The sequence below is a fragment of the Prionailurus viverrinus genome, chromosome A2 (genome assembly GCF_022837055.1).
Source record: "Prionailurus viverrinus isolate Anna chromosome A2, UM_Priviv_1.0, whole genome shotgun sequence".
NCBI lineage: Eukaryota > Metazoa > Chordata > Mammalia > Carnivora > Felidae > Prionailurus > Prionailurus viverrinus.
The window spans coordinates 165,110,173-165,130,753 of record NC_062562.1 but is presented as its reverse complement, the minus strand read 5'-3'; the positions used below and the strand labels follow the sequence as shown (position 1 = coordinate 165,130,753).

General features: G+C 51.0%; 1 protein-coding gene across 8 annotated transcripts in view; it reads right to left on the bottom strand.

Moving 5' to 3' along the window:
- ACTR3B (actin related protein 3B) overlaps positions 1-20,581 on the bottom strand; it is a 100,354-nt gene that overhangs the window by 23,427 nt on the left and 56,346 nt on the right. For all 8 annotated transcript variants that reach the window (XR_007149036.1, XM_047844620.1, XM_047844633.1 and 5 more), the window contains 5 exons: positions 19,422-19,517; positions 17,309-17,416; positions 14,491-14,634; positions 11,384-11,557; positions 9,710-9,802 (listed from right to left, as the gene is read on the bottom strand). Coding sequence is in view for 7 of the 8 variants with exons in the window: in XM_047844620.1 (XP_047700576.1) it covers positions 9,710-9,802; positions 11,384-11,557; positions 14,491-14,634; positions 17,309-17,416; positions 19,422-19,517 (615 nt within the window). In the remaining variant the exon portion in view is untranslated. The remainder of the gene's footprint in view (positions 1-9,709; positions 9,803-11,383; positions 11,558-14,490; positions 14,635-17,308; positions 17,417-19,421; positions 19,518-20,581) is intronic.

The following is a 20,581-nucleotide window of genomic DNA, read 5'->3' as shown; positions in this document are numbered from 1 at the left end:
CTGCCACCTACCCACCATCCTGTGTAACTTTAACCCACGTTCCTGGTTCATTGGGTTTGCTGCAGCACAAAGTAAAATGCTCCCAGGGGAGTCTCCGCCCGGCCACTCACTGCAGGTGAGAAAACTCCGTCAGAAGCTCCTGGGAACGACCCATACACTGTACTCTTGAAAGGCTGGCCCTCTTTAGGGACGAGAGCTTCTGGACTCAGATGGAACCCAGAGACTGCAATCCCAGCAAAGTCTGAACAAGCCTGTTTGTGAAATATGGAAATAAGGGCTGCAGGATGCCCCCCAGTGTCCCTGAGAAAATCCAAGTGCCTCTCCGGGGTTGGCTCTAGACAGCTGCCTGATCTGGGGGACGAAACAACTGATGACAAATGTCTCACAAGAGTGCACATCCTCTCTCCCCCTTGTGAGCCCTCTATTCCCTGCAGGTGCTGTCATCTGGCCTCTTCTCTGAGAGCCCAACGGCCACCTCTCCACCTTCATCAGCATCACCTGACCAGGCTGATAACAGCTGTCTTCCCTTGCCTTCCACAGTTTTCTTTTTTGAGAGAGAGAGAGAGAGAAAACGCACATGTGCACGCACAGAGAGAGAGAGAGACAGAGAGACAGAGAAAGAGAGAGGGAATCCCCAGCAGGCTCCACACTGGCAGCCGACAGCCCGACACGGGGCTGGATCCCACCAACCGTGAGATCATGACCTGAGCCGCTCAGGCACCCCCAGAGTTTTCGTTCTTCTTTCTTCAGCTACTCCCTCTACGCTTCTGTGATGGTTAATTTTATGAGTCGGCCCGGCCTGGCTACAGCACTGGCGACTTCATCAGCACTAGCCCAAGTGCCGCTGTGAAGGTATTTCGTCGATGCGGTTAACGTAGCGAGCACCCTCGGTGACGTGCATGGGCCTCACTCGCACGGATGAAGACCCGCCTTAAGAGCAAACACTGAGGTTGCTGGAGTGGACGGAAGCCTGTCACTAAGGCTACGGCGCCAACTCTTGCCTGGGTTTCCAGCCTGCTGGCCTGCCCTGTGGATTCTGGACCTGCCGGTCTGAAAGCAGGACGGTTCTTCACAATAAATCTTATAGAGAACTAAAGCAAGATTAGATAGATGATTAGGTAGATATAGACATACAGGGATAGAGATATAGATACATAGACACAGAGATATAGACATACGGAAATATAGATATATAGAGATACATAAATACATATACATATATAGATGATTAGAAATCTAGAGGTAGAGATATTGAGATATATAGATTACAGATATAGAAATATATAGAGATATAGATGTATAGTTATAGATATATAAGCATACATATATAGCTATAGATACACAGATATATATAGATATACAAAAATAGATACATAGATATAAACACAGATAGATATAAACACGTCTAGATACACAGACAGGTAAAGACACAGATATAGAGATATATACACACACAGACATACAGATAGAGACAGAGGGGGGATATCCTATTGACTGTCCCTCAGGAGACCCTGACTGATGGCCTCATTGGCCCCCCCCTCCTCTGCCCGCCCCTTACAATCTGACCTTCCTGTCTCATCACCGGCACTCTCTCCCTTGGTGACACCGATGATCCTCCGGTCTTCTTGATCCTCCACAGCCCATGATCCAAGTCCACGTCACTGGAAGCTGGAACTCGTCTTGTGACCCTTCAGTGGGCTCCCCTTCTCCTGCATTTGCTACCCTGGTAATGACATCCCCGTCGTCCCAGATGTGCAAGAAACCGGCCTCATCGGAACATCATCAGACACCGTGGAGCCTGTCTCCTCTCTCTCCACCCGCCCGCCCGCCCGCCCTCTGCCCTGTCTGCCACCGCTTGCTTCCCCAGCCTGGGTGCCGTCCCACCCGGCCCGCGGCCTTTCTGGCCCCATCACTTCTTCAGCACTTCTAAAACCTGAACTGGATTGTGTCTCCCCCCCTCGTAAAACCGTCAATGCCCTTAGGGTAAGCTGACTCCACACGAGGCCCCTCCCTCCAGACCCACCACACCACCCTCCAAACCCACTCAGTACTAGCCGCCCGCAGCGCCCCCTCCTGTGGGCCCCGCGCGCGCAGCCCCCACCCTTCAGTGTCAGGTCGAGATGCGGGAGGCCCTCCGGACACACAAATGCCCTGCTGTCCTTCTCCCCTGGCCCCGCAAACAGACTACGTCCACCAGCCGAACACCCTTCCCGCCTGCTGACCAGGACGCCATACCAGCCTTCGGGACACAGAGGGAGTCCCAGCAGCCAGCAGCCACGCGTGGCCGTTTGTGCTTAAATTTTAAGTGAACAAACTCTAGATGCTGTTCCTCGGTCGCACCAGTCACGTTCCAAGGGCTTAGCAGCCACTACAGCCAGTGGCAGCTGCGCTAAAGGGCACAGATACAGAACGTGTCCACCATGGCAGAAAAGTGTGCCGAGAACATGGGCTCAGACGCTGCCCACCAGGAGCCTCCCTCGCACCCCGTCGGAGGGAGCGCCCCTTGTGCCCTCACAGCCCACCGCACCCCGCGATGGCGGTCTGCCCATCTGTGTCGCCAGTGGCCTGGCCTTGTGCGGGTGCTGGGTGAACACGCACTCAGCGCTGTCTGGGGGACACCGTCACCCATTTCTCCCCCACTCCGGTCGCAGTGAGCTACTCAAAGTCCAGGGGTGGGCGTCGCTGTCTCTCCCAGGTGACACTACAACCGTGCACTTCCGGAGACGTCCGCAGGAGACACCGCTGAGGGTTATGGGGGATACAGGCACAGAGTCAGGGCTGAACCAGCAGAGCTCTGGAAACTTCTCTGCCCACCGCCCTGCCCCAAACACAGCAGCTGCCTTTTCTCTATTCATGTGTCAGACTTGAATCAGGACTTCATCTGAATAAGAGGCCTATTTTGAAAAGGGCTGGGAAAAAAAACAGTATCCTAAAATATGTATTTTTCTCTCTCTCAAATACTAAAGATATTTGAACTGATTCAACATTAAGAACAAATATAATAAATATAATTCATTTACTCTGCAACGTGCCTCCTGATTTAAAAGGCCGTACCATAATTAAAATACGTATACCCAATTCAAACAGTTTGTTACAGAAAAATCATTCCTTGAACCGTTTCAAGACGTATTCGCACCTGCCTGACAAACGTAATAAGACTTCTTAACAGCTCCCAACCCACCGCTAAGGCACGTTTAACAAGATCTTGTCACTAGCCCTGCCTGCCCTCCCTCCTAGATTTGTTTCTGACTGCCTTCAATACCACCTGAGAATCCACCCAAAACAGATTTCTTTTTTTAAGTTTATTTATTTATTTGGGGGGGGGGGGGGGGAGAGTGCGTGAGCGTATGCACCCATGAGTGAGGGAGGGACAGAGAGAGGGAGAGAGAGAGAGAATCCCAGGCCAACTCCACGCTATCAGCACAAAGCCCAATACAGGGCTCGAACTCAAACCCCGTGAGATTATGACCTGAGCCGAAGTCAGACGCTTAACCGACTGAGCCACCCAGGTGCCCCGCAAAACGGATTTCCGAAATACGTGCCCTGCTCTCCCACCACTACCTGTGAAGTGCCCTCCCCCGCCGGCCTCCCCGCTCATCTCCACAGGCCGAACCTCAGACTCTGCTCAACCGCCACCTCTGAAGGCTTTCATGATCCCCTCTCATTAAATGCAATCTGCCCCTTCCCTCAATTACCAGAATTTTCATGACTCACTTGAATGACATTTAGCTTGCAGGGGTTCCATTCAAATTGTCTCGGTATTATTTGTGGCTTTTGGAAGCTCTTGAAGCTCTTGTCTTGGAAGACAAGAACCACCTCTCATACACACCCACATCCTCTAACTGAACGACAATGGAGTCCTGAAGTTAGCAGGTACCCAGATACCAGATACACAGAATTCAGACATAGAAGACATTTAATTGCACTACAAAGCAACTCAAAGTGGCTTTGCCCTCAAGTAAAGCATAAAAGTCACAAAACACTGACTAATCCAGAAGAGAACTAGTTGCTAACAGTGATTCTCATTTCGCTGAGCCTTAGAATCATCTGGGAAGCTTTTACAATCCAGATGCCCAGGCCAATTATATCAGAATCCCTGGACAGAGACCCAGGCATGTGTATGCTGTAACGCTCTGGAGGTGTTGGCGTGGTGGCCAGGGATGAAAACTTGTTTCCAGAAGCACCTGCTCCTTGTCATAACTTGGTCTTTGGGGGAAACCACGGGACTACCAAGACTGGACCCTCACACGAGCACCCCTCCAGCCTCCCGCCTCCATAACGTAGCAGCTGAACTAGAAAGGGAGGCACGTAAATACCTACCCTTCTACTCTACAGGCCAGAATGAAATAAAAACTTAGATTATGACTACTTTTGTCTAAAAAATTGTTTTGCCTTTTTAAAGATTCTAAATTGTCAAAGCCACCTATCATTCTCATTCTCCCACCATCTCTGCTTTCTTGCCTACTAGCCCGAGCAAGGTGCTAGCTCAATGGCCAGCACGGTCTCAGGCGCTTCCAACAGAGCCCAAAGTAAGCCTCTTCCTGCTCTCCTCCTCCCCAGAAACCACCCGCGGTGACTGAGGCTGGGCCTGGTAAACAGCAGTCCTGGCCTGGCCGGTCTAGACGGCCCCGCGAGGAGCGAGCTGGGTGAGGGGAAGACGGCCTCCCCTGAAGCCGAGGGCAGACCCTCAGGGCACCTAGAGTCCTGCTGGGTGTCTAGGGTCCCACAGCCGCCCGTGTGAGGCTGTGGGGTCTGCAGGGACGGCGCACGGCGGCCACGGCTCAGGAGCCCAGCGCCCACACCCCGGAGGGGCAGCGCACCCACGCGGCTAATCCTCCAGGGCTCGGCACACGCACCACCTCCTTCCCAGTCCTGAGTTCCGCGGTCCGGACCGTGTCTCCTACTTGGGTCCGGGTCTCTCCGTCCTGCTGGAGCCGGGGCAGGTGCAGGGGCCGCCGAGCCGGCCGGGCGGGGAGGCAGAGGAGCAAGAGAGGAGGGAAGCGCACGCGGCCCCAGACACTGACCCGGCAGCTCCCTGGAGCGGGGCCACCGCGTGCTCCCCTCAAGTTTTCGCAGCGTATCTTCCAACTGAGAGACTTCAGGCAACTTTCGTAAACCTACAAGCCCACACGTGTGCGCACTTCCCCAACACAGACGCCGGCTGGCGGCTCTCTCCGTGACAAGGCCACGGCCACCCTGACGAGGAGGAGGGGCAGTGGAGGGGGACCAAAAGAACAGGGTGAATCTGAACCACAAAGCCCCAGGAGAGCCCTTCACGGCCCCACAAGGGGTGACAGCAGGGAAAGCTCAGCAAGCACCGGCCGAGCAGCCCGAAAGTGAAAAGGGCCTGACAGTCAGCTTCCCGAGGGCAGCAGCGGCCGCCAGTAAGCAAACACGCAGGCCGGAGGGCCCATCGGGACGCTGTCGGGGCCGGGCTCCTGGCTCTCTCGTGCCTGCAACGGACCCAGCTCCCAGGACACAGCACCTCCAGTCGCTCACGTCGCCTACGGCTGCTGGGGCAGGACCGAAGAAACGCAACACAGACCGAATGGCCTGAAAAGCCACAAGCGTTCACCGTCTGGCCCTTTGCAGAAAAGTCCCCATGAGGGAGAAGCGCTACGACAGCCAGTGCCTGGCAGGTACCCCCAGGCCTCTACACGGAGCTTCAATGCCCATCGAGCCCCGTGTTCTAGAAACAAGTTCCTTTCACGGTGGCCGTGGCAGAGGCATTGGTGCCCACAGACCCTCCATCGCCCCGCCCACCCCCAGTGCCTGGTGGTAGAGCTGGCCGCGTCACAGTGCTGCCCGTGGCCTGCCACCCTCCACCGGACGTGTCCCCTGAGCAGACATAGGTATCAGGGTTAAGTTTTCCGGTAACATATTCTAGTCCACCCTGATATCTTACAAAGGGACAAGGGGGTGCGGTCCCATCTGTGTCCCTCTTTTCCCCACAGGGCATGGAGCCTCCCCCTCTCAACCCTACCCGAATCCTAAGCCAACTGCGAGGCCGCGATGACACTGCAGAGGCCACGGAGAAACTTGTGTGGCTGATAAAACGTGAGACGCACTCGGCACAAATGCGACAACCACGGCCAACTAAACCCTTCCCAAGACCACAGGGGAGAAACGACAAGCCCAAAGGTGACGTGGTCAGGGAGGCAATTTCTCTTTGGAGGATCATCCTGCGTCACGTGATGAAACACTCGTGAGTTTTCCAAGATGTGGGACACGGCCTGCACTCCAAACCCGACCGCGCCACTCAGCAGCTCGGTGACCTCACGTGCCCCCAACTGCTCTCAGAGCTCAGTCTTCTGATCTGTAAAGGCGGATATCATCGTCCTCCAGGAATGTGTGTGAGGAGGGAAAGACCAACAGCCTGCGCGTGACGGGCCGCACCGGACACAGCAGGGCTGCCTGGAGCCAGCAGCCTCCTCGGGTCCGTCTGCGGAATGGGGAGAGAAACCGCAGCCGCCCCAGGCCACGGCTGTGAGGAACATGCTTAACCCAGTTCTCAACGCGTATCAGCACTCAACAAAGGAGCCGTGGCTACTTATGAAATGATCATTTAAAGTCTACAAATAACACGATTTCTTCAAGAGAAACCTGTTCGGAGACGGAGACGCCCAGGCTGTTTCTGAACAAGGTAAGGGGCACCTGGAGAACAAATTAACCAAAAAAAGGAAATCTGAGATTTCCTATCATTTAAAAAATTACATTGAGAAGCTCAATCACTTTCTCCAACTTCCCGAGTACAGTGCTGACAGAAATCTGAGATTTTAAAACTATGTTGGGAGGGGCGCCCGGGGTGGCTCGGTCCGTTAAGCGTCCGACTTCAGCTCAGGTCCTGACCTCACGGTTTGTGGGTTTGAGCCCCGTGTTGGGCTCTGTACTGACAGCTCAGAGCCTGGAGCCTGTTTCGGATTCTGTGTCTCCCTCTCTCTCTGCCCCTAACCCACTCTCATTCTGTCTCTGTCTCTCTCAAAAATAAATAAACATTAATAAAAAAATTTATTTTAAAACAAATGTTGGGGGGCGCCTGGGTGGCGCAGTCGGTTAAGCGTCCGACTTCAGCCAGGTCATGATCTTGCGGTCCGTGAGTTCTAGCCCCGCGTCGGGCTCTGGGCTGATGGCTCAGAGCCTGGAGCCTGTTTCCGATTCTGTGTCTCCCTCTCTCTCTGCCCTTCCCCCGTTCATGCTCTGTCTCTCTCTGTCCCCAAAATAAATAAACGTTGGAAAAAAAAACATTTAAAAAAAAAAAAAACAAATGTTGGAAAACGCAAGTAACTGGGCTAACGCCCTGCTTTTGTCCCGCTGCCGGTCCTGACCCTCCCCGGGCTGCACTGCACCCTCCACATCCCATCACCGGCCCGCCCCTCGACACCAGGCTCTGTGCTCACCTCCTCCAGCCTGTGGCCCAGTGAGTGGGTGTGCACGGCCACCAGCACCAAGGGAAGTTCTCCCCACGGACCTCACCCACCAGGATGACCCTGAGGCGATGGAACTATCCAATATCTCCTCTCACTCTGTGTTCCCAGGCCCGACCGGCCCACAGCTACTGGTGACAGCAGAAGGACACTCAATTTAGGAGACAAAACGTAAGCAGGGACTTGCATGTGTAGCTACTGTGATGGCTACAGGAAAAGTCACCTGGAAGCGTCCAGAAAGCATCGGAAGTGGAGGCTAGATCCCCCTAGTGGTGAGGAGGCAAAGTGCCGGGAGCTGAGCCACCTCTGCAGACTCTCTCGTTCCCAGCCCCCAAAACCTGTTTTCCCTCCTCCACTTTGGAAAATCATATCCTCTCCCACTTCTAATCCTCCTTCGCTCCGATGACTCTGTTATTAGCCACTTAAAACTTCCATGCCTGAAAGTGGCATCCCAGTGCAATTACTGGTCAGAAGAGAAGGACCAGGCACCCTACAAGGGAAGAGACAAGAGGCCAACCCCTTCAGGTGACCCCGGGCAGGTTAGCGTGGTAAAAGGAAAGACCGTCTCATCTTTTCTGTCACCCCTGCCCAACCTTGCCAGTTCAAGTCACAGAGGTTAAGGAACCTGTCCTGGGACAAGACACACAAAGCAGGACCAAAGAAAGCCTGAGACCGATTTGCTCCAGTTCGCCCGGGTACCTCCTTCTCCCATGTCTGGGGCTCAGTCCACACACTCTCCAAAGGCCATTTCTTCTTCGAGAATCCTCTCAATCCACCGAATGTGAACTAAACTGTGCAGAGAAAAATCTCGCCCCGTATCTCGAGCGATCCGTAACTGCCGCACGAGTTGCATTCCCGTTACGGTGCAATGAAGACTAAACAGTGGACACCTGCTCCTCACTTTCACGGATGAGAAGACACAGCTAGTGTGGGGGGAGAGTAACAAGTGGGAAGAACGCCGCGTGCTACGTCAACAATAAAAAGATGAAGCCTCAATACTGCCATCCGTCTTGTTTCCCTTTTCTTGCACACTTTACTGGAGGAGAGAGATGTAAAGAAAATGCAACAAATAAAAATAGAATTATAACTTGTTTTTACCCATAAAAGTTGTCTATATAGTGAATTTTTCCAAATAATAAAGATAACATCTGTTGGGCCACCTTGGTGGCTCAGTCGATTATGCATCCGACTTTGGCTCAGGTCCTGATCTCACGGTTCATGAGTTTGAGCCCCACGTCAGGCTCCGTGCTGATAGCACAGAGCCTGCTTGGGATTCTCTCTCTCTGCCCCTCCTCCACTGTGTGCTCTCTCAAAATAAATAAACTTAAAAAAAATTTGTTAACCATAAAATTTCTAATAATTTTAAACACAAAAAGCAGAAAGTAAAATCCATTCCTCACCCCCAATATTGTGTAATCATTCAAATCCTTTTCTCATATGCAACTAAGAACTCCATTTTTACATAAAATGACGTAATACTATATGTAAATTTTATAACTTGCTTTCTCACTAAACAATACACACTGTTGACATCTTTTCATTTGAACTGACATTGATTTACCTCACTCTCTTCAAAGACTGCAGATGAAACAAAATTTAGCAATGAGCCCCCTCAACTGAGCCTGATTCCCTCCTCTCTCACGTGCAGTGCTGAGCCTGATTCCCTCCTCTCTCGCGTGAAGTACTGGAGTCTGAGGAAGGCGGGATAAAGTGTGAGGCAGACAGCCGATGGGGTGACACACTCAGGCAGACGCTAACTGACACTGAAGGCCACCCGACCACCACCTTCTGCTCCCAGCACGTGGCTGTCAGCCATATTTCTTTATCCTGTAATCACACGGGCTAGCTTTTTGTCATTTCAAGTTTCAAAACTCCTTATAAAACAGAACTTTGGAGAAAATATTACATGAGCATTTTCTCTTTGCTTCGTCTCAGGCTCTACCTTCTCCCGACAACACCTCATTTGACACCGAACTAAATATGCATGAAACAAGACGAGTGGAATTCACAAAAAGCATGAGGAGAAATATCGCTTTTATCTTCCCATCAGTACCTGTGGTTAAGACTGCCCAACTTAACACAGCTTGCCAGATAAGAAGATACTAGAATATTCACATTAAATATTTCTGGTTAATGAGACTATTTCCAGACATTTAGGTCATCCCCACTCCTCTAAGAAAAATAGTTTACTGCCACAGTGGCCTTGAACAAAGCCTATCGAACAAGAGTGAAATGGGGACGTGTGCTGAAACGAGGTCAAAGCACCTTACCCGAGCGGCTTATACCTTATACAGCGGGCGGCGCACGTCGATGGGGCAGTTCTGTATTACTTCATCAACGACATCCGAGATGGACTCCATAAAGTCTGGGTTGGCAAACTAAATTTCATACAAATGTAAAAGAAACATTATACATTTCTGTCAACAGGACAAAAGAAAAACTCTTCTCAAAAAGTAACTTTAACAAATACAGAATTCACCATTCCTTTAAAAACTTCACTTTGGAATGTTCAAATGTGTCAAATGAATCCCATGTGACTGTGTGTAGTGATGATGACATATGTCCCCTTAAGAGATGAGACGTGTGATGGGGCGCCTGGGTGGCTCAGTCGGTTGAGCGTCCGACTTCAGCTCGGGTCATGAGCTCACGGTCTGTGAGTTCAAGACCCACGTCGGGGTCTGTGCCGACAGCTCAGAGCCTGGAGCCTGTTTCGGATTCTCCATGTCTCCCTCTCTCTCTGACCCTCCCCCGTACATGGTCTGTCTCTCTCTGTCTCAAAAATAAATAAACGTTAAGAAAAAAAAAAAAGAGAGAGATGAGACACGTGGGTTTAGTGAGGGAAAGTGATCAGGCTGACAAAGAGACCAGCTTTGCATTAGGAGCACATGCGTGATTGTGTGGGATATGGAACAAGGGACACGGTGAGTACATAGTAACACTTACGAATATTCATAGTATGAAAAAATCAGCCAAGATATAACAAAAAAAAAAAAAAACAAAGAGCACAGTCAATGAAAGATCACTGCAGCGGGCTAGAAGATGGGGGGAGGGGTACATCTGTGATGACGGTGGCTTTAAAATGACACAATCAACACGGTAACAAGCAAGCTGAGTGAACAGCCTTAGATTTAATTCTACAACTTACATAAGGTGAAGTATAAATAACTCGGTTACATTGCATTTTAAGCATGTTTTAGGATCAAGGAAAGCCCGAATGTACAACAGTCTCAGGGACCCAGGTGCTCAGAGGCTCACCCGACACTGTCACCTTTATGGCTGTTGTAAGTTAGTGTCGTCAAAGGCAGGAGGGAATGAGCACGATGTGACTAGATTGTAGGAACTCGTATGTGTGTGACATCCCCCTACACAACAGTCATATACACAACTAAAAACAGGCAGCAGTTTGTAACCTAGGGAACATAAGCTGAATTAGGCAGGAAAACAGACCAAAATACGAGTAAAATGCCTTTCATTTAAACCTTAAAATGCTGCTTCATAATCACTGCTCCCGCAAAACTAATAATTCTTTGTGACTAACAGTTAAACTGATGACGCGTGTAATTCTCAAGCACTACGTAACAGCGGACAAGGCCAGCCCTCGGGCAGAAGCTTAACCCGCCCTGCAGGATGGACTGTCCTGGGCTAAAACCTGGGATTAGGAAGGATGGTCACGAAAGAGGGAAAGGCCACGTGTCACCCCACTTTTAAAAAGAGGCAACTTTCACTTGGTCCCTGAGAGAAACTAGTTTCTGCAGCAGCGTGAGCTCGCTTTGAATTCCATCACCTTCTCTGCTCTCCCCAACCGCCTGCAGGCCAATCGGTCACCGGCTTTTCGACCACGAGGTCTGTGTGGAGGCAGAGGGCAGCAGCCACGCAGACGGGGCGGCCTCCACGCACACGACGTGTCAGTCCTGCCATGCACACCTCACTTGTGCACTCTCTGGGAGCAAACCTCTTACCTCTGGGTGAAAGAAAATTTCAGGCCCCAGGAATCTTTCGTAGCCAACGTCTATAACGAACTTCTTCTGGTTGATCGCATTAATGCCCGTGTACTGCTTGATCCACTTCCGGGGATCCACGTCATACTTGGCAAATTCCTTGACTATGTCCGGGCAAATGTAACAGTATTTCTCCTGGAGACACGAGCACAAAGACGTCACGAGGCATTAACCGCGCAGTCTCGTCCCTCCAGCAAACGCCCAGTGAGCCCAAGCACTGAACACAGCAGGACGCCAGTGTGGACGTGCCATGGGGCCTCACACTCGGTCACCTTTCACCGCAGACACGACTACGCTCTTATGTCGGACGTGTAAATCCGCTCTCTTTGCAACTCAGCTATGAACCAGTCTCACTCCAACAGATTTTGTTGCCGTTCTGTCTGGAACCATGTCTACACGTGTCTACTAGGCGTCCTGTCTCCCGTCTCCTCCTCCCTTACGCCTCTGAGGCCCCCACATGGCTCTGGCCCAGGCGCTCCTGCCGTCGGCCTCTGGACCAGCAGGCCCGCGCCGAGTGCAGGAGACTGATCCTGACACCTGCCACGATCGATCCGTTGGTCATTGACCTGCTGTGCAGTCAGACATGGCCCAGTCACGGGCCCCGGGATGAGTATTTCCCGAGTGCCGAGGCATACAGGACGTGCAAGGGATCCCTGGCCGCCAGAGCACACGCACTGGCTGAGCGCCGCACAGTTCGCCACGACCACAACAAAGAGGTCAATGACACAGTATGTTGTGTGGTGGCAGGTGCCGCCGAAAAAAAGGCAGACGCGGATAGGGGGACGGGGGTCCTATGCGCCGCCGCAAGAGAGAACCGCGAGCGGCCTTCACCCGGCATCGGCAGCCAACCGGAGATGCGCACAGCAGTCGTCCCCTCAGCATCTGATAAGGCCTGACGGGGAACCGCCGGGTCGACCATCGGTCCTCAGAGCTAACCTCAGCACACCAGCAGGTGGCACTTGGGTACCAGCTGCCGAAAGGAAGCTTTCTGTGGGCAAGAGCCAAGTGGGCGCTGCGTCAGGCACGCAGCTGGCGCTCACCACAGATTCCGGAAGGACCTGTGCAGGTGTTTCCATGACATTAAGATCAAAGTTTCTCAGAATCCCTGAAACGTATTCTAATGCCATCCTTGATATACCCTAGCAGAATTTTAAGACGGACGGCAAGATCTGCGACACATCCCTGTTCCCTGATGACAGAGGGAGGGGGCGTCAGGCAACACGACTTTAAATCCACCGGGCTGCGGACAGAGACACCGAACTGTCCTCAGAGCCTGGTCCGTTTCTCGCGGCATCTGCCCTGGCTTAAGCGGTGGCGTGAAATGCCTCATAAAGCTGGGCGGAGTGCAGCAGTCTTCGCCTTAAATTCTGGACCCAGGCTGCAAGGACGATGTGTGCCACGATCTATGCAGCCTCAGGCCTGCTCATGGCCACGGGAGATGGCCACAGTAGCACCACGACACTGGGGCACCTCTCAACCAGGATCTTTCCAGGATCTCTTCCTCTACAGAAGCAGAGAGGAGGCAACAGGCAGCAGGTAACCCACACGCAGGGCCAGCACGGCTCATCTGGAGGGTCAGGGAGGAGTCTCCTACTCCGGCCCTCACAGCTGAGCAGGACATCATCATAACCTGAATGGCCCGCTCCAGTCTCAGGGTCTGGACCCCGCATAGCCTGTGAGTAAAGCAAACACCACCACAAGGACCGGGAAGGCACCAGTCACCACACTCAATAATCTTTACGAGAAATGGAACACTCACACTCCCCAGAGGGACCCCTAAGTGTCAGGGACAAGAAGTTCGATTCTGATTCACATTAGCAACAGACTTGGGATGGCGAGGAAGCATGAATCAAATATCCAAATTTCCTTCATTGAAGACAGGCAGGGAAAGAGGGAAAGCCTTGGAAAATACTTTAGCCTAAAAAACAGTCTTGTGAGACTTCTGTCAATTCTGCCCCCAGGTCTGCCCAGAGCTGTCCTGTTCTGGCACCAAGAGCACCGAATCCCGGACGCTCCAGGCCCAGGGGCACCGGGCAGCTGGCCATCCCACCGGCAGGAGCCCGACCTCTACAAGCACACCCTGTCCCAGAAATACCCCTGGTCCCGCCCGGAGAGACGTGCCAATCTGCAGTCATGTCTGACGTTTCCTCCACCAGCCTGTTACCTGCTATTAGATGGGAGGGTGGGGTTTAGGCTCGTTCCCCTCAAACGCCTCTGTGGCTCAGAAAGTGTGTGTCCCGTGAGGAAGGAGATGCTCAAGGTCACACATCCCACCTCACAACCTCGCTCCTCTCCAAAAACAAACCCTTCCCTCTTAATCCATGTGATAACTATCCTTGCATCACTGAAATCTCTTGCATTTGACTCAAACAATAATTTGTCCTGATTCTGAAATGTAATAAGGGGGAAGTTCCTTCTAAAAGGATCTTCATTTAGAAGGAACACAGACGAACCGAAGGGTTGGGCCCAGCGGACACCTTAAGTGAGGACCGATGAGCCATGTTTCTTCCAATCTTTAAAACCCCCCGTAACTTCTCCAGCGTGGTAACTAGAGGCCAGGAATTACAGATGGGTTTTAACGATTCTGGACCCTAGAAAGGCCTCAGTCTCCACGGTTATTCTCAGGGCAAGGAACCTCGCACGGCAGTACCCGGCAGGAGTCCGAGCCCTGGCTGGCTTCGCAGACTTCCTAACACCGCTGTGGCTGCTGTTTGCTGCTCATTCCAGACGTGAAGCACATGCAGTTAATTGAGGGTTCCATCTAATTAGGCTCCAATTAAATGATGCTGTACTACGTGCGCCTGTGCTCAATACCCGTTATCAAGCTGTTCTCATTTACAGCTGGAGTTCCACAGCATTTATGCTCAGAGGAAAAAGCTAAGCTTTGAGGCTTTCTGCCCCGCAACTCAAGTGGTAAACAGAACGAGAGACCCACGTCCTCGGGGAGAGGAAGGAAAGCGGGAGCAGGGGGATGGTAGCAAGGGGAAGGGTCGAAACACCATTTCTCCCCCTCCCATTCCCCCCCACCCCCCTCCGCCCAAACCAGCCCATTTCCCATCTGTTTTTACCTTGATGGCTTTTGCGGTCTCCAATGACTGCTCGGGAGGGATTCCCACCTCCCTCTCCCTTAGCAGCTGCTGAATGAAATAGGTAATATCTCTACCTGCAATCGGGATGTGTTTGATGCAGCTTCCAATTACATAACCTTCTGCCTAAGGAAGAAAAGAGGCAGAAGGACCAGAATGAGTAACTCCAGTAGGGCAGAGCTCCCCGGACCCCGTGTCCCACCCCCTCGCGGCACACCAAGCGTTTACTGAGTCCCCACTGTGCACAAAGCCTAAGACTGGAGGTCTTTTACAGTGACTGCATGCACAGTTCCATGAATATAACCTGAGACTCTGTGTAAGCAAGCAAAATGATGACTGTGTCAGGAATGTGAAAGGAAAAGCCGGTTCATTTCCAATAAGTCATGCTGTCAGAAGAGGGAACTGTTTTGTGTTCGTCTAACAAAAAGGAAAAAGTTTTACCTACAAACTATTAAACCAACTATAAACCTACTTATATTTAAGAGTCAACAATTTGGTTAAATACAGGGGACTCAGACAACCTGCATTCAAATCCTGGTTCCACATTTGTCAGCTGGGTGACCACGGACCAGTCTGTCACCACGTTTCAGCCCCACAGTATGGGGTGAACAAGACCCCACGGGGGTTTACAATAGAGACTTGAGGAAGGCAAGCACACAGCACTGTTTCTGGCATGTACTCAGGACTCAGTAAATAACCCCATTTATTGCACGAAGAGCTATACTCGCTGGGAGTAATTCTGGCGAGTTACCCCCCAGCCTGTGCATTTGGAGGCCAGTGCTGGTCAGGACAGGGACCCCTCTCACTCAGCTGCTTTCCCAGCAGGTGAAGCCTGCCCACCCGTGCCCAGAGAGCAACTGTGGCCGTGCCCAGAGCTCACACGCCCACAGCATGCAGCGTGGCCCAGGTCCCTCGCCAGCCTTCCAGGGACACACGCGCCCCGCTCACTCTCTGGGGGCTGGTGGCCAGAGGGGATGGCTTCCCGCCATGGTCCCTGCAGGAAAAGAGGAGCGTCTGCGCCACGTGCCCATGTGAGATGGGGCGGAGGGGACAGTCCACCTCGTCTACAGTTGATCGGGGCTAATGGTTACCAGCACTGCACAGTCAGCACTAAGCTGTAAGGGCACGTGACTGAGTTCCTCGCGTGGTTTTTCTCGTGTACCTGAACTCTAGAAGAAAGAAAAGATTTGGCCCCTCCGCAGAGTCGAAGCTATTTATAAAATATCTTAGTATGGAAATAAAACTCATGTATAAATTAAAGATCAGTCTAAACTCATAAGAATACTAGCTGACACAAACCACTCATAATTATCATATTGCATGCCTCACTCGTAACATTTTCTACCAGAAAGTCAACCAGTGTTAAATAAGTATCAGCTCCATCGTAGCATTAAAGACTTTAAAAAATAAAAAATAAAAAAATAAAAAAAACCCTAATGTCCAACAACAGGAAAGTCAATGAATGAATTATCCCAAACCCACGTGATGGGCTACTAGGCAATTATTAAATATTTCTTCACAGAATATTTAAACACAAGAAAAAATACTAGGCAGAGATCAACATGTAAAACATAAGTTTAGAATCCTATGATACAGTTAGAATACAGAACCAGACATAGAATATTCCAGTTTTGCTTAAAACATACATATGTGTGCACCTAAGCAAAAGAACGTGGAAATCTCTCCAGACAAAAAGCATAATGCAGTTCTCTGGGCATGTTTCTGGGTCATGTTATTTTCTTCTCCACATTTCTGTTAGTTTAGTACAACTCGTACAACAAATGGAATTTTTATAATCAGAAAAAAAAGGATAAAAAGACAGAGATAAAAACTTCTACGACCACTTTCTCTGTGGGCCTGCACTCGGCATGAAATGTTTCCTCCTCTTCTCCTCACCTGAGACACGCGCCAGGCCAGGCCACAAGGTCCTCTGCCGTCTCTCCCCGGGGCTCAGTCTGTACTCAAGGTCAAGGGCATAACCTCAGGGAGAAGCCGGTGCCGGAACCTGCCAGTCAGCGTCACACACCAGGCCTCCTCGGGGACCCACAAGAGGAGTGAGTGTGCGGAGACCGGCCCAAGGGTGCAACCCGCACCGGACCTGCAGGGACCAGCTGCCCCGGCCCCAGCCCCCCTACCCCGACCCAGCAGGGGCCCGAGGAGACAGCACGGGGCAGATCTGGCTTTGCTTCTTCCTGACTGCAGGTGTCTCCTGAAGCCTGAACTAGGAATCACTTCTCTAACGTTTTGAAAATTAAAACCAACAAGTGACATCACAGAGCATTCTGCAAGTCAGAATGTGCCTTCTCTGCTGCTCACTCCTGAATACATTTGAAGACAGGAAGTCATTCCTCTAAAGCATGAGCCGCTCAGAGGAATACAACCCTGTCACGGAACGGCGATAACCCCTCCGGTGGCCAGGCACCACGCCTACAGTCTGGAATCCAAGATGACGTCTGTCCCAGCAGCCCCACACGTGGGCCAGGAAAACCTCCCTGGTGATGCAAACGCCTAGAGGAGCAAGCGGAGGCCACGGGACCAGACCATGGCTGTCGTCCCCACTGCAGGACCTTGCCACTCACAAGTGCTCACAAGGACCAGCTCACAAGTGCTGACGCCACGGCCCAGGGGCGCTGTCCTTTCTCATCTACCGGGTGTAAAAGCTCTTGCTACCTTTCCTAAGCACAGCCGTGACTTTTAAAGTGGTGTTTTAATTACAGAAAGCGTGTCTTCTTTCATTTCTTCCCTTACCTCGAAATCAGGTGAGGCCTACAGAGAGTGAAGCACTGAACATCCTGCTTACCACTGGGATGGCGTGAGTGACCCCGTCCCCGCTGTCGATGACGATCCCTGTTAGCGTGCGTTCGCCAACTTGCCGAGACGTCCAAGATGCAGCCAAGGCCAGCACCGCCTGGATAAGAGACGCAGAATCGTCAGCACACAGAAATGTTTCTCAAGTCGCTTGACATCAGGCCTATCAATACGCTCTTTCTTAGTCCACGTAACTCTCCACCTCCCCTGTCCGCCACTCTCCCCAAAAATCCAAATTCCAAATTGAACTTAAGGATTGAGTATGAGGTATTGAACACACTTAAACTGAATGAGCCAAGTTTCCAATAAAATAAATCAAATCTGTACAAAGGAAAGCCCATGAGAAAGGAACTTTATAAAGGAGTAAGAAGGGGCGCCTGGGTGGCGCAGTCGGTTAAGCGTCCGACTTCAGCCAGGTCACGATCTCGCGGTCCGGGAGTTCACGATCTCGCGAGATCTCGAGTGATCTCGCGTGAGTTCGAGCCCCGCGTCGGGCTCTGGGCTGTTGGCTCGGAGCCTGGAGCCTGTTTCCGATTCTGTGTCTCCCTCTCTCTCTGCCCCTCCCCCGTTCATGCTCTGTCTCTCTCTGTCCCAAAAATAAATAAAAAACATTGAAAAACAAAATTTTATAAAGGAGTAAGAAGATTTTAATCTCTAAGCCACTAGTGCCCAATGGGCTGCAGTAAGGGATCACTTGTGGAGTTTATAAAAATTTTTTTAACGTTTATTTATTTTTGACAGAGAGAGAGAGAGAGAGAGAGAGAGAGAGAGACAGCGCGCGCATGAGCAGGGGAGGGGCAGAGAGGGAGACACAGAATCCGAAGCAGGCTCCAGGCTCCGAGCCGTCAGCACAGAGCCCGACGCAGGGCTCGAACTCATGAACTGTGAGATCATGACCTGAGCCGAAGTCGGACGCTCAACCGACTGAGCCACCCAGGCGCCCCACTTGTGGAGTTTATAAAAGAAGAAAACACCGGTTACCAAGCCTCACACCTGGGAACTCTCATCTGGCAGGACCAGGGCAGTGGCTCTCAACCAGGGGCAATGTCGCCCCCAGAGAATCTCTGGCAACGTTGAGAACCACTTGGGATTGTCACTCAGGGAAGGAGAGACAGGTGGTGGTGCTGCTTCTAGTGGGTAGAGGCCACAAAGGCTGACAAACATCCTGCAACACACAGGGCGGCCCCCACCACAGAGAACGGCCCATTCCAAAGCTCCGGGGCTGAAAACCTTGGTCTGAGATGAAGCCTGAGAATCTTATATAAAATGCCCTCCAGGCAGCCTTGATGCACTTGGCTGTGGTTCAGGGTTTTCTAAAAAGTCTCCCTAATCCATGCAGCGTAAATAACCTATGAGAAGAGCAGATTTCTGGTTGAATAGATGTGGAAGTGTTGGGATGAACAGACCTCTTCAACGCAGGCATTCTCAGGGCCTTTACTCTGCTACCCACTATAAGTCACCACATGCAGGCTACAGCACATAGGATCTCCCAAATTATTCTCCTATGCAACTCCTCTTCCTTTTCCTTAAAAATAAGGGACCAGGTATCATGCAGAAAACATTTTGGGAAACACCTATCTCAATATTCCCCCAAATTTCAGCCAAGTTCTTTATACAGGATCACAGACAAACAACTACCAAAACCAACAAAACTCCCCACACCGTGAACAAGAAGTTTCAAGAGAAGTTCTGGAAGTTTGTGGAAACACAGGAACCCAGATCCATAGGGGCGACCCTTTAAAGGTGTTTGTTTTCTTTTTTAACAGACTCCATAGTATCTTTCCTCTACTATGATCAAAAGGGAGAAAGGCCAAAAAGAGAACCATATCTATATCTCAATCTTGTCACCCAAAGAAAACACGTTAGATTGTAAGGCATGTAAAAAGAGCCAGATACGTTCTAGATCAACAGTGTACATATAAAAACATAAATCATGGAACACGTTCTTTACAGTGTCTGAATGGGGTGGGGGAGTTGTGTTCAGGGAGTGGGAAAATGAGAACACACAGCACACTCCTACAGCAGAGAGCCTTTGGATTCACCATTTCCTCCACGGTTACGCAGCTAAGGTCTGTTGGGAATTGTAAAAATAACTTTGCCCTTACCTGAACTGCAATGTAGAGTCCTGGCACGTTAAATGATTCAAACATAATTTCTGCAAGATATTCTCTATTTTCTGGTGTATTCAGTGGAGGCTCTGTCTGTAGGAAAACATTTGCTATATTTAGTGATCACCCAAATTTCCTGTAATTACATCAGAACCATAAAAAAATTAACCTAAAAGCATGTTAATTAGGATGCTGTATAACTCCCTAATTTTACAGATAGAGTACATTTACAGCGATTAATTAAAGAAATCTGGCTGTGAGTTGTAAAAGCTTTAAGATGGCAAAGACTTGGGGAGCCTAGGTGGCTCAGTTGGTTGAACATCCGACTTCGGCTCAGGTCACGATCTCACAGTCTGTGAGTTCGAGCCCCACGTCGGGCTCTGTGCTCACAGCTCGGAGCCTAGAGCCTGCTTGGGATTCTGTGTCTCCCCCTCTCTCTGCCCCTCCCCCACTCATGCTCTGTCTCTGTCTCAGAAATAAATAAAAACATTTAAAAAAATTTTTTAAAAAAAGATGGCAAAGACTTCTCAAAACATTTCTGTTCTTATTACCACCACCCCCAAAACAGGAACAAGTTACAGCAAATAAGATTCTTTCTTCAATAACGTAACACCTGAAACTGAACGGGTCTGCCGCAAGTTAGTTGCCAAGGGCAGTAAAAACTCAAGCGAAGACTCTGAAAGAGGACAGCAGCGACTTTGGACCCCAGGCGAAGTACAGAGCTCTCCCCAGGAGAACAGAAGCAGGGAGCCCTTGTTTGGAACAAGAGTATCGGTCTAAGCAGATGAGCCGAGGAGCCGCCCAAGCCCCACCTGCCGCCAGAGCACAGGACACAAGGTCAGAAGCAGCATCTCTGCCGTCGGCCGCGAGGGAAAAAAATCCAGGAGAGAAGAAGCGGCTTCCCCCAGACACTGCCCTGCCCCCACCCCCACCCCCAGCCCACGCTCACACAGGTCCAGGAAGAACACCCTCCCTTCAAAAGATGAGGGAAAAGTGCACAGAAACCAGCCAGAGACCATATAAAAATAGTAAGAGAAGAACAAGAGGAGAGGGGAGAGAGAACAGGAAAACACATGCCCAGAAAAATAGAAAAATAAACGCAGATACAAATCAAGACCAAAATCATCTCAAAAAACTCAAATGTCTATTTTAAAATC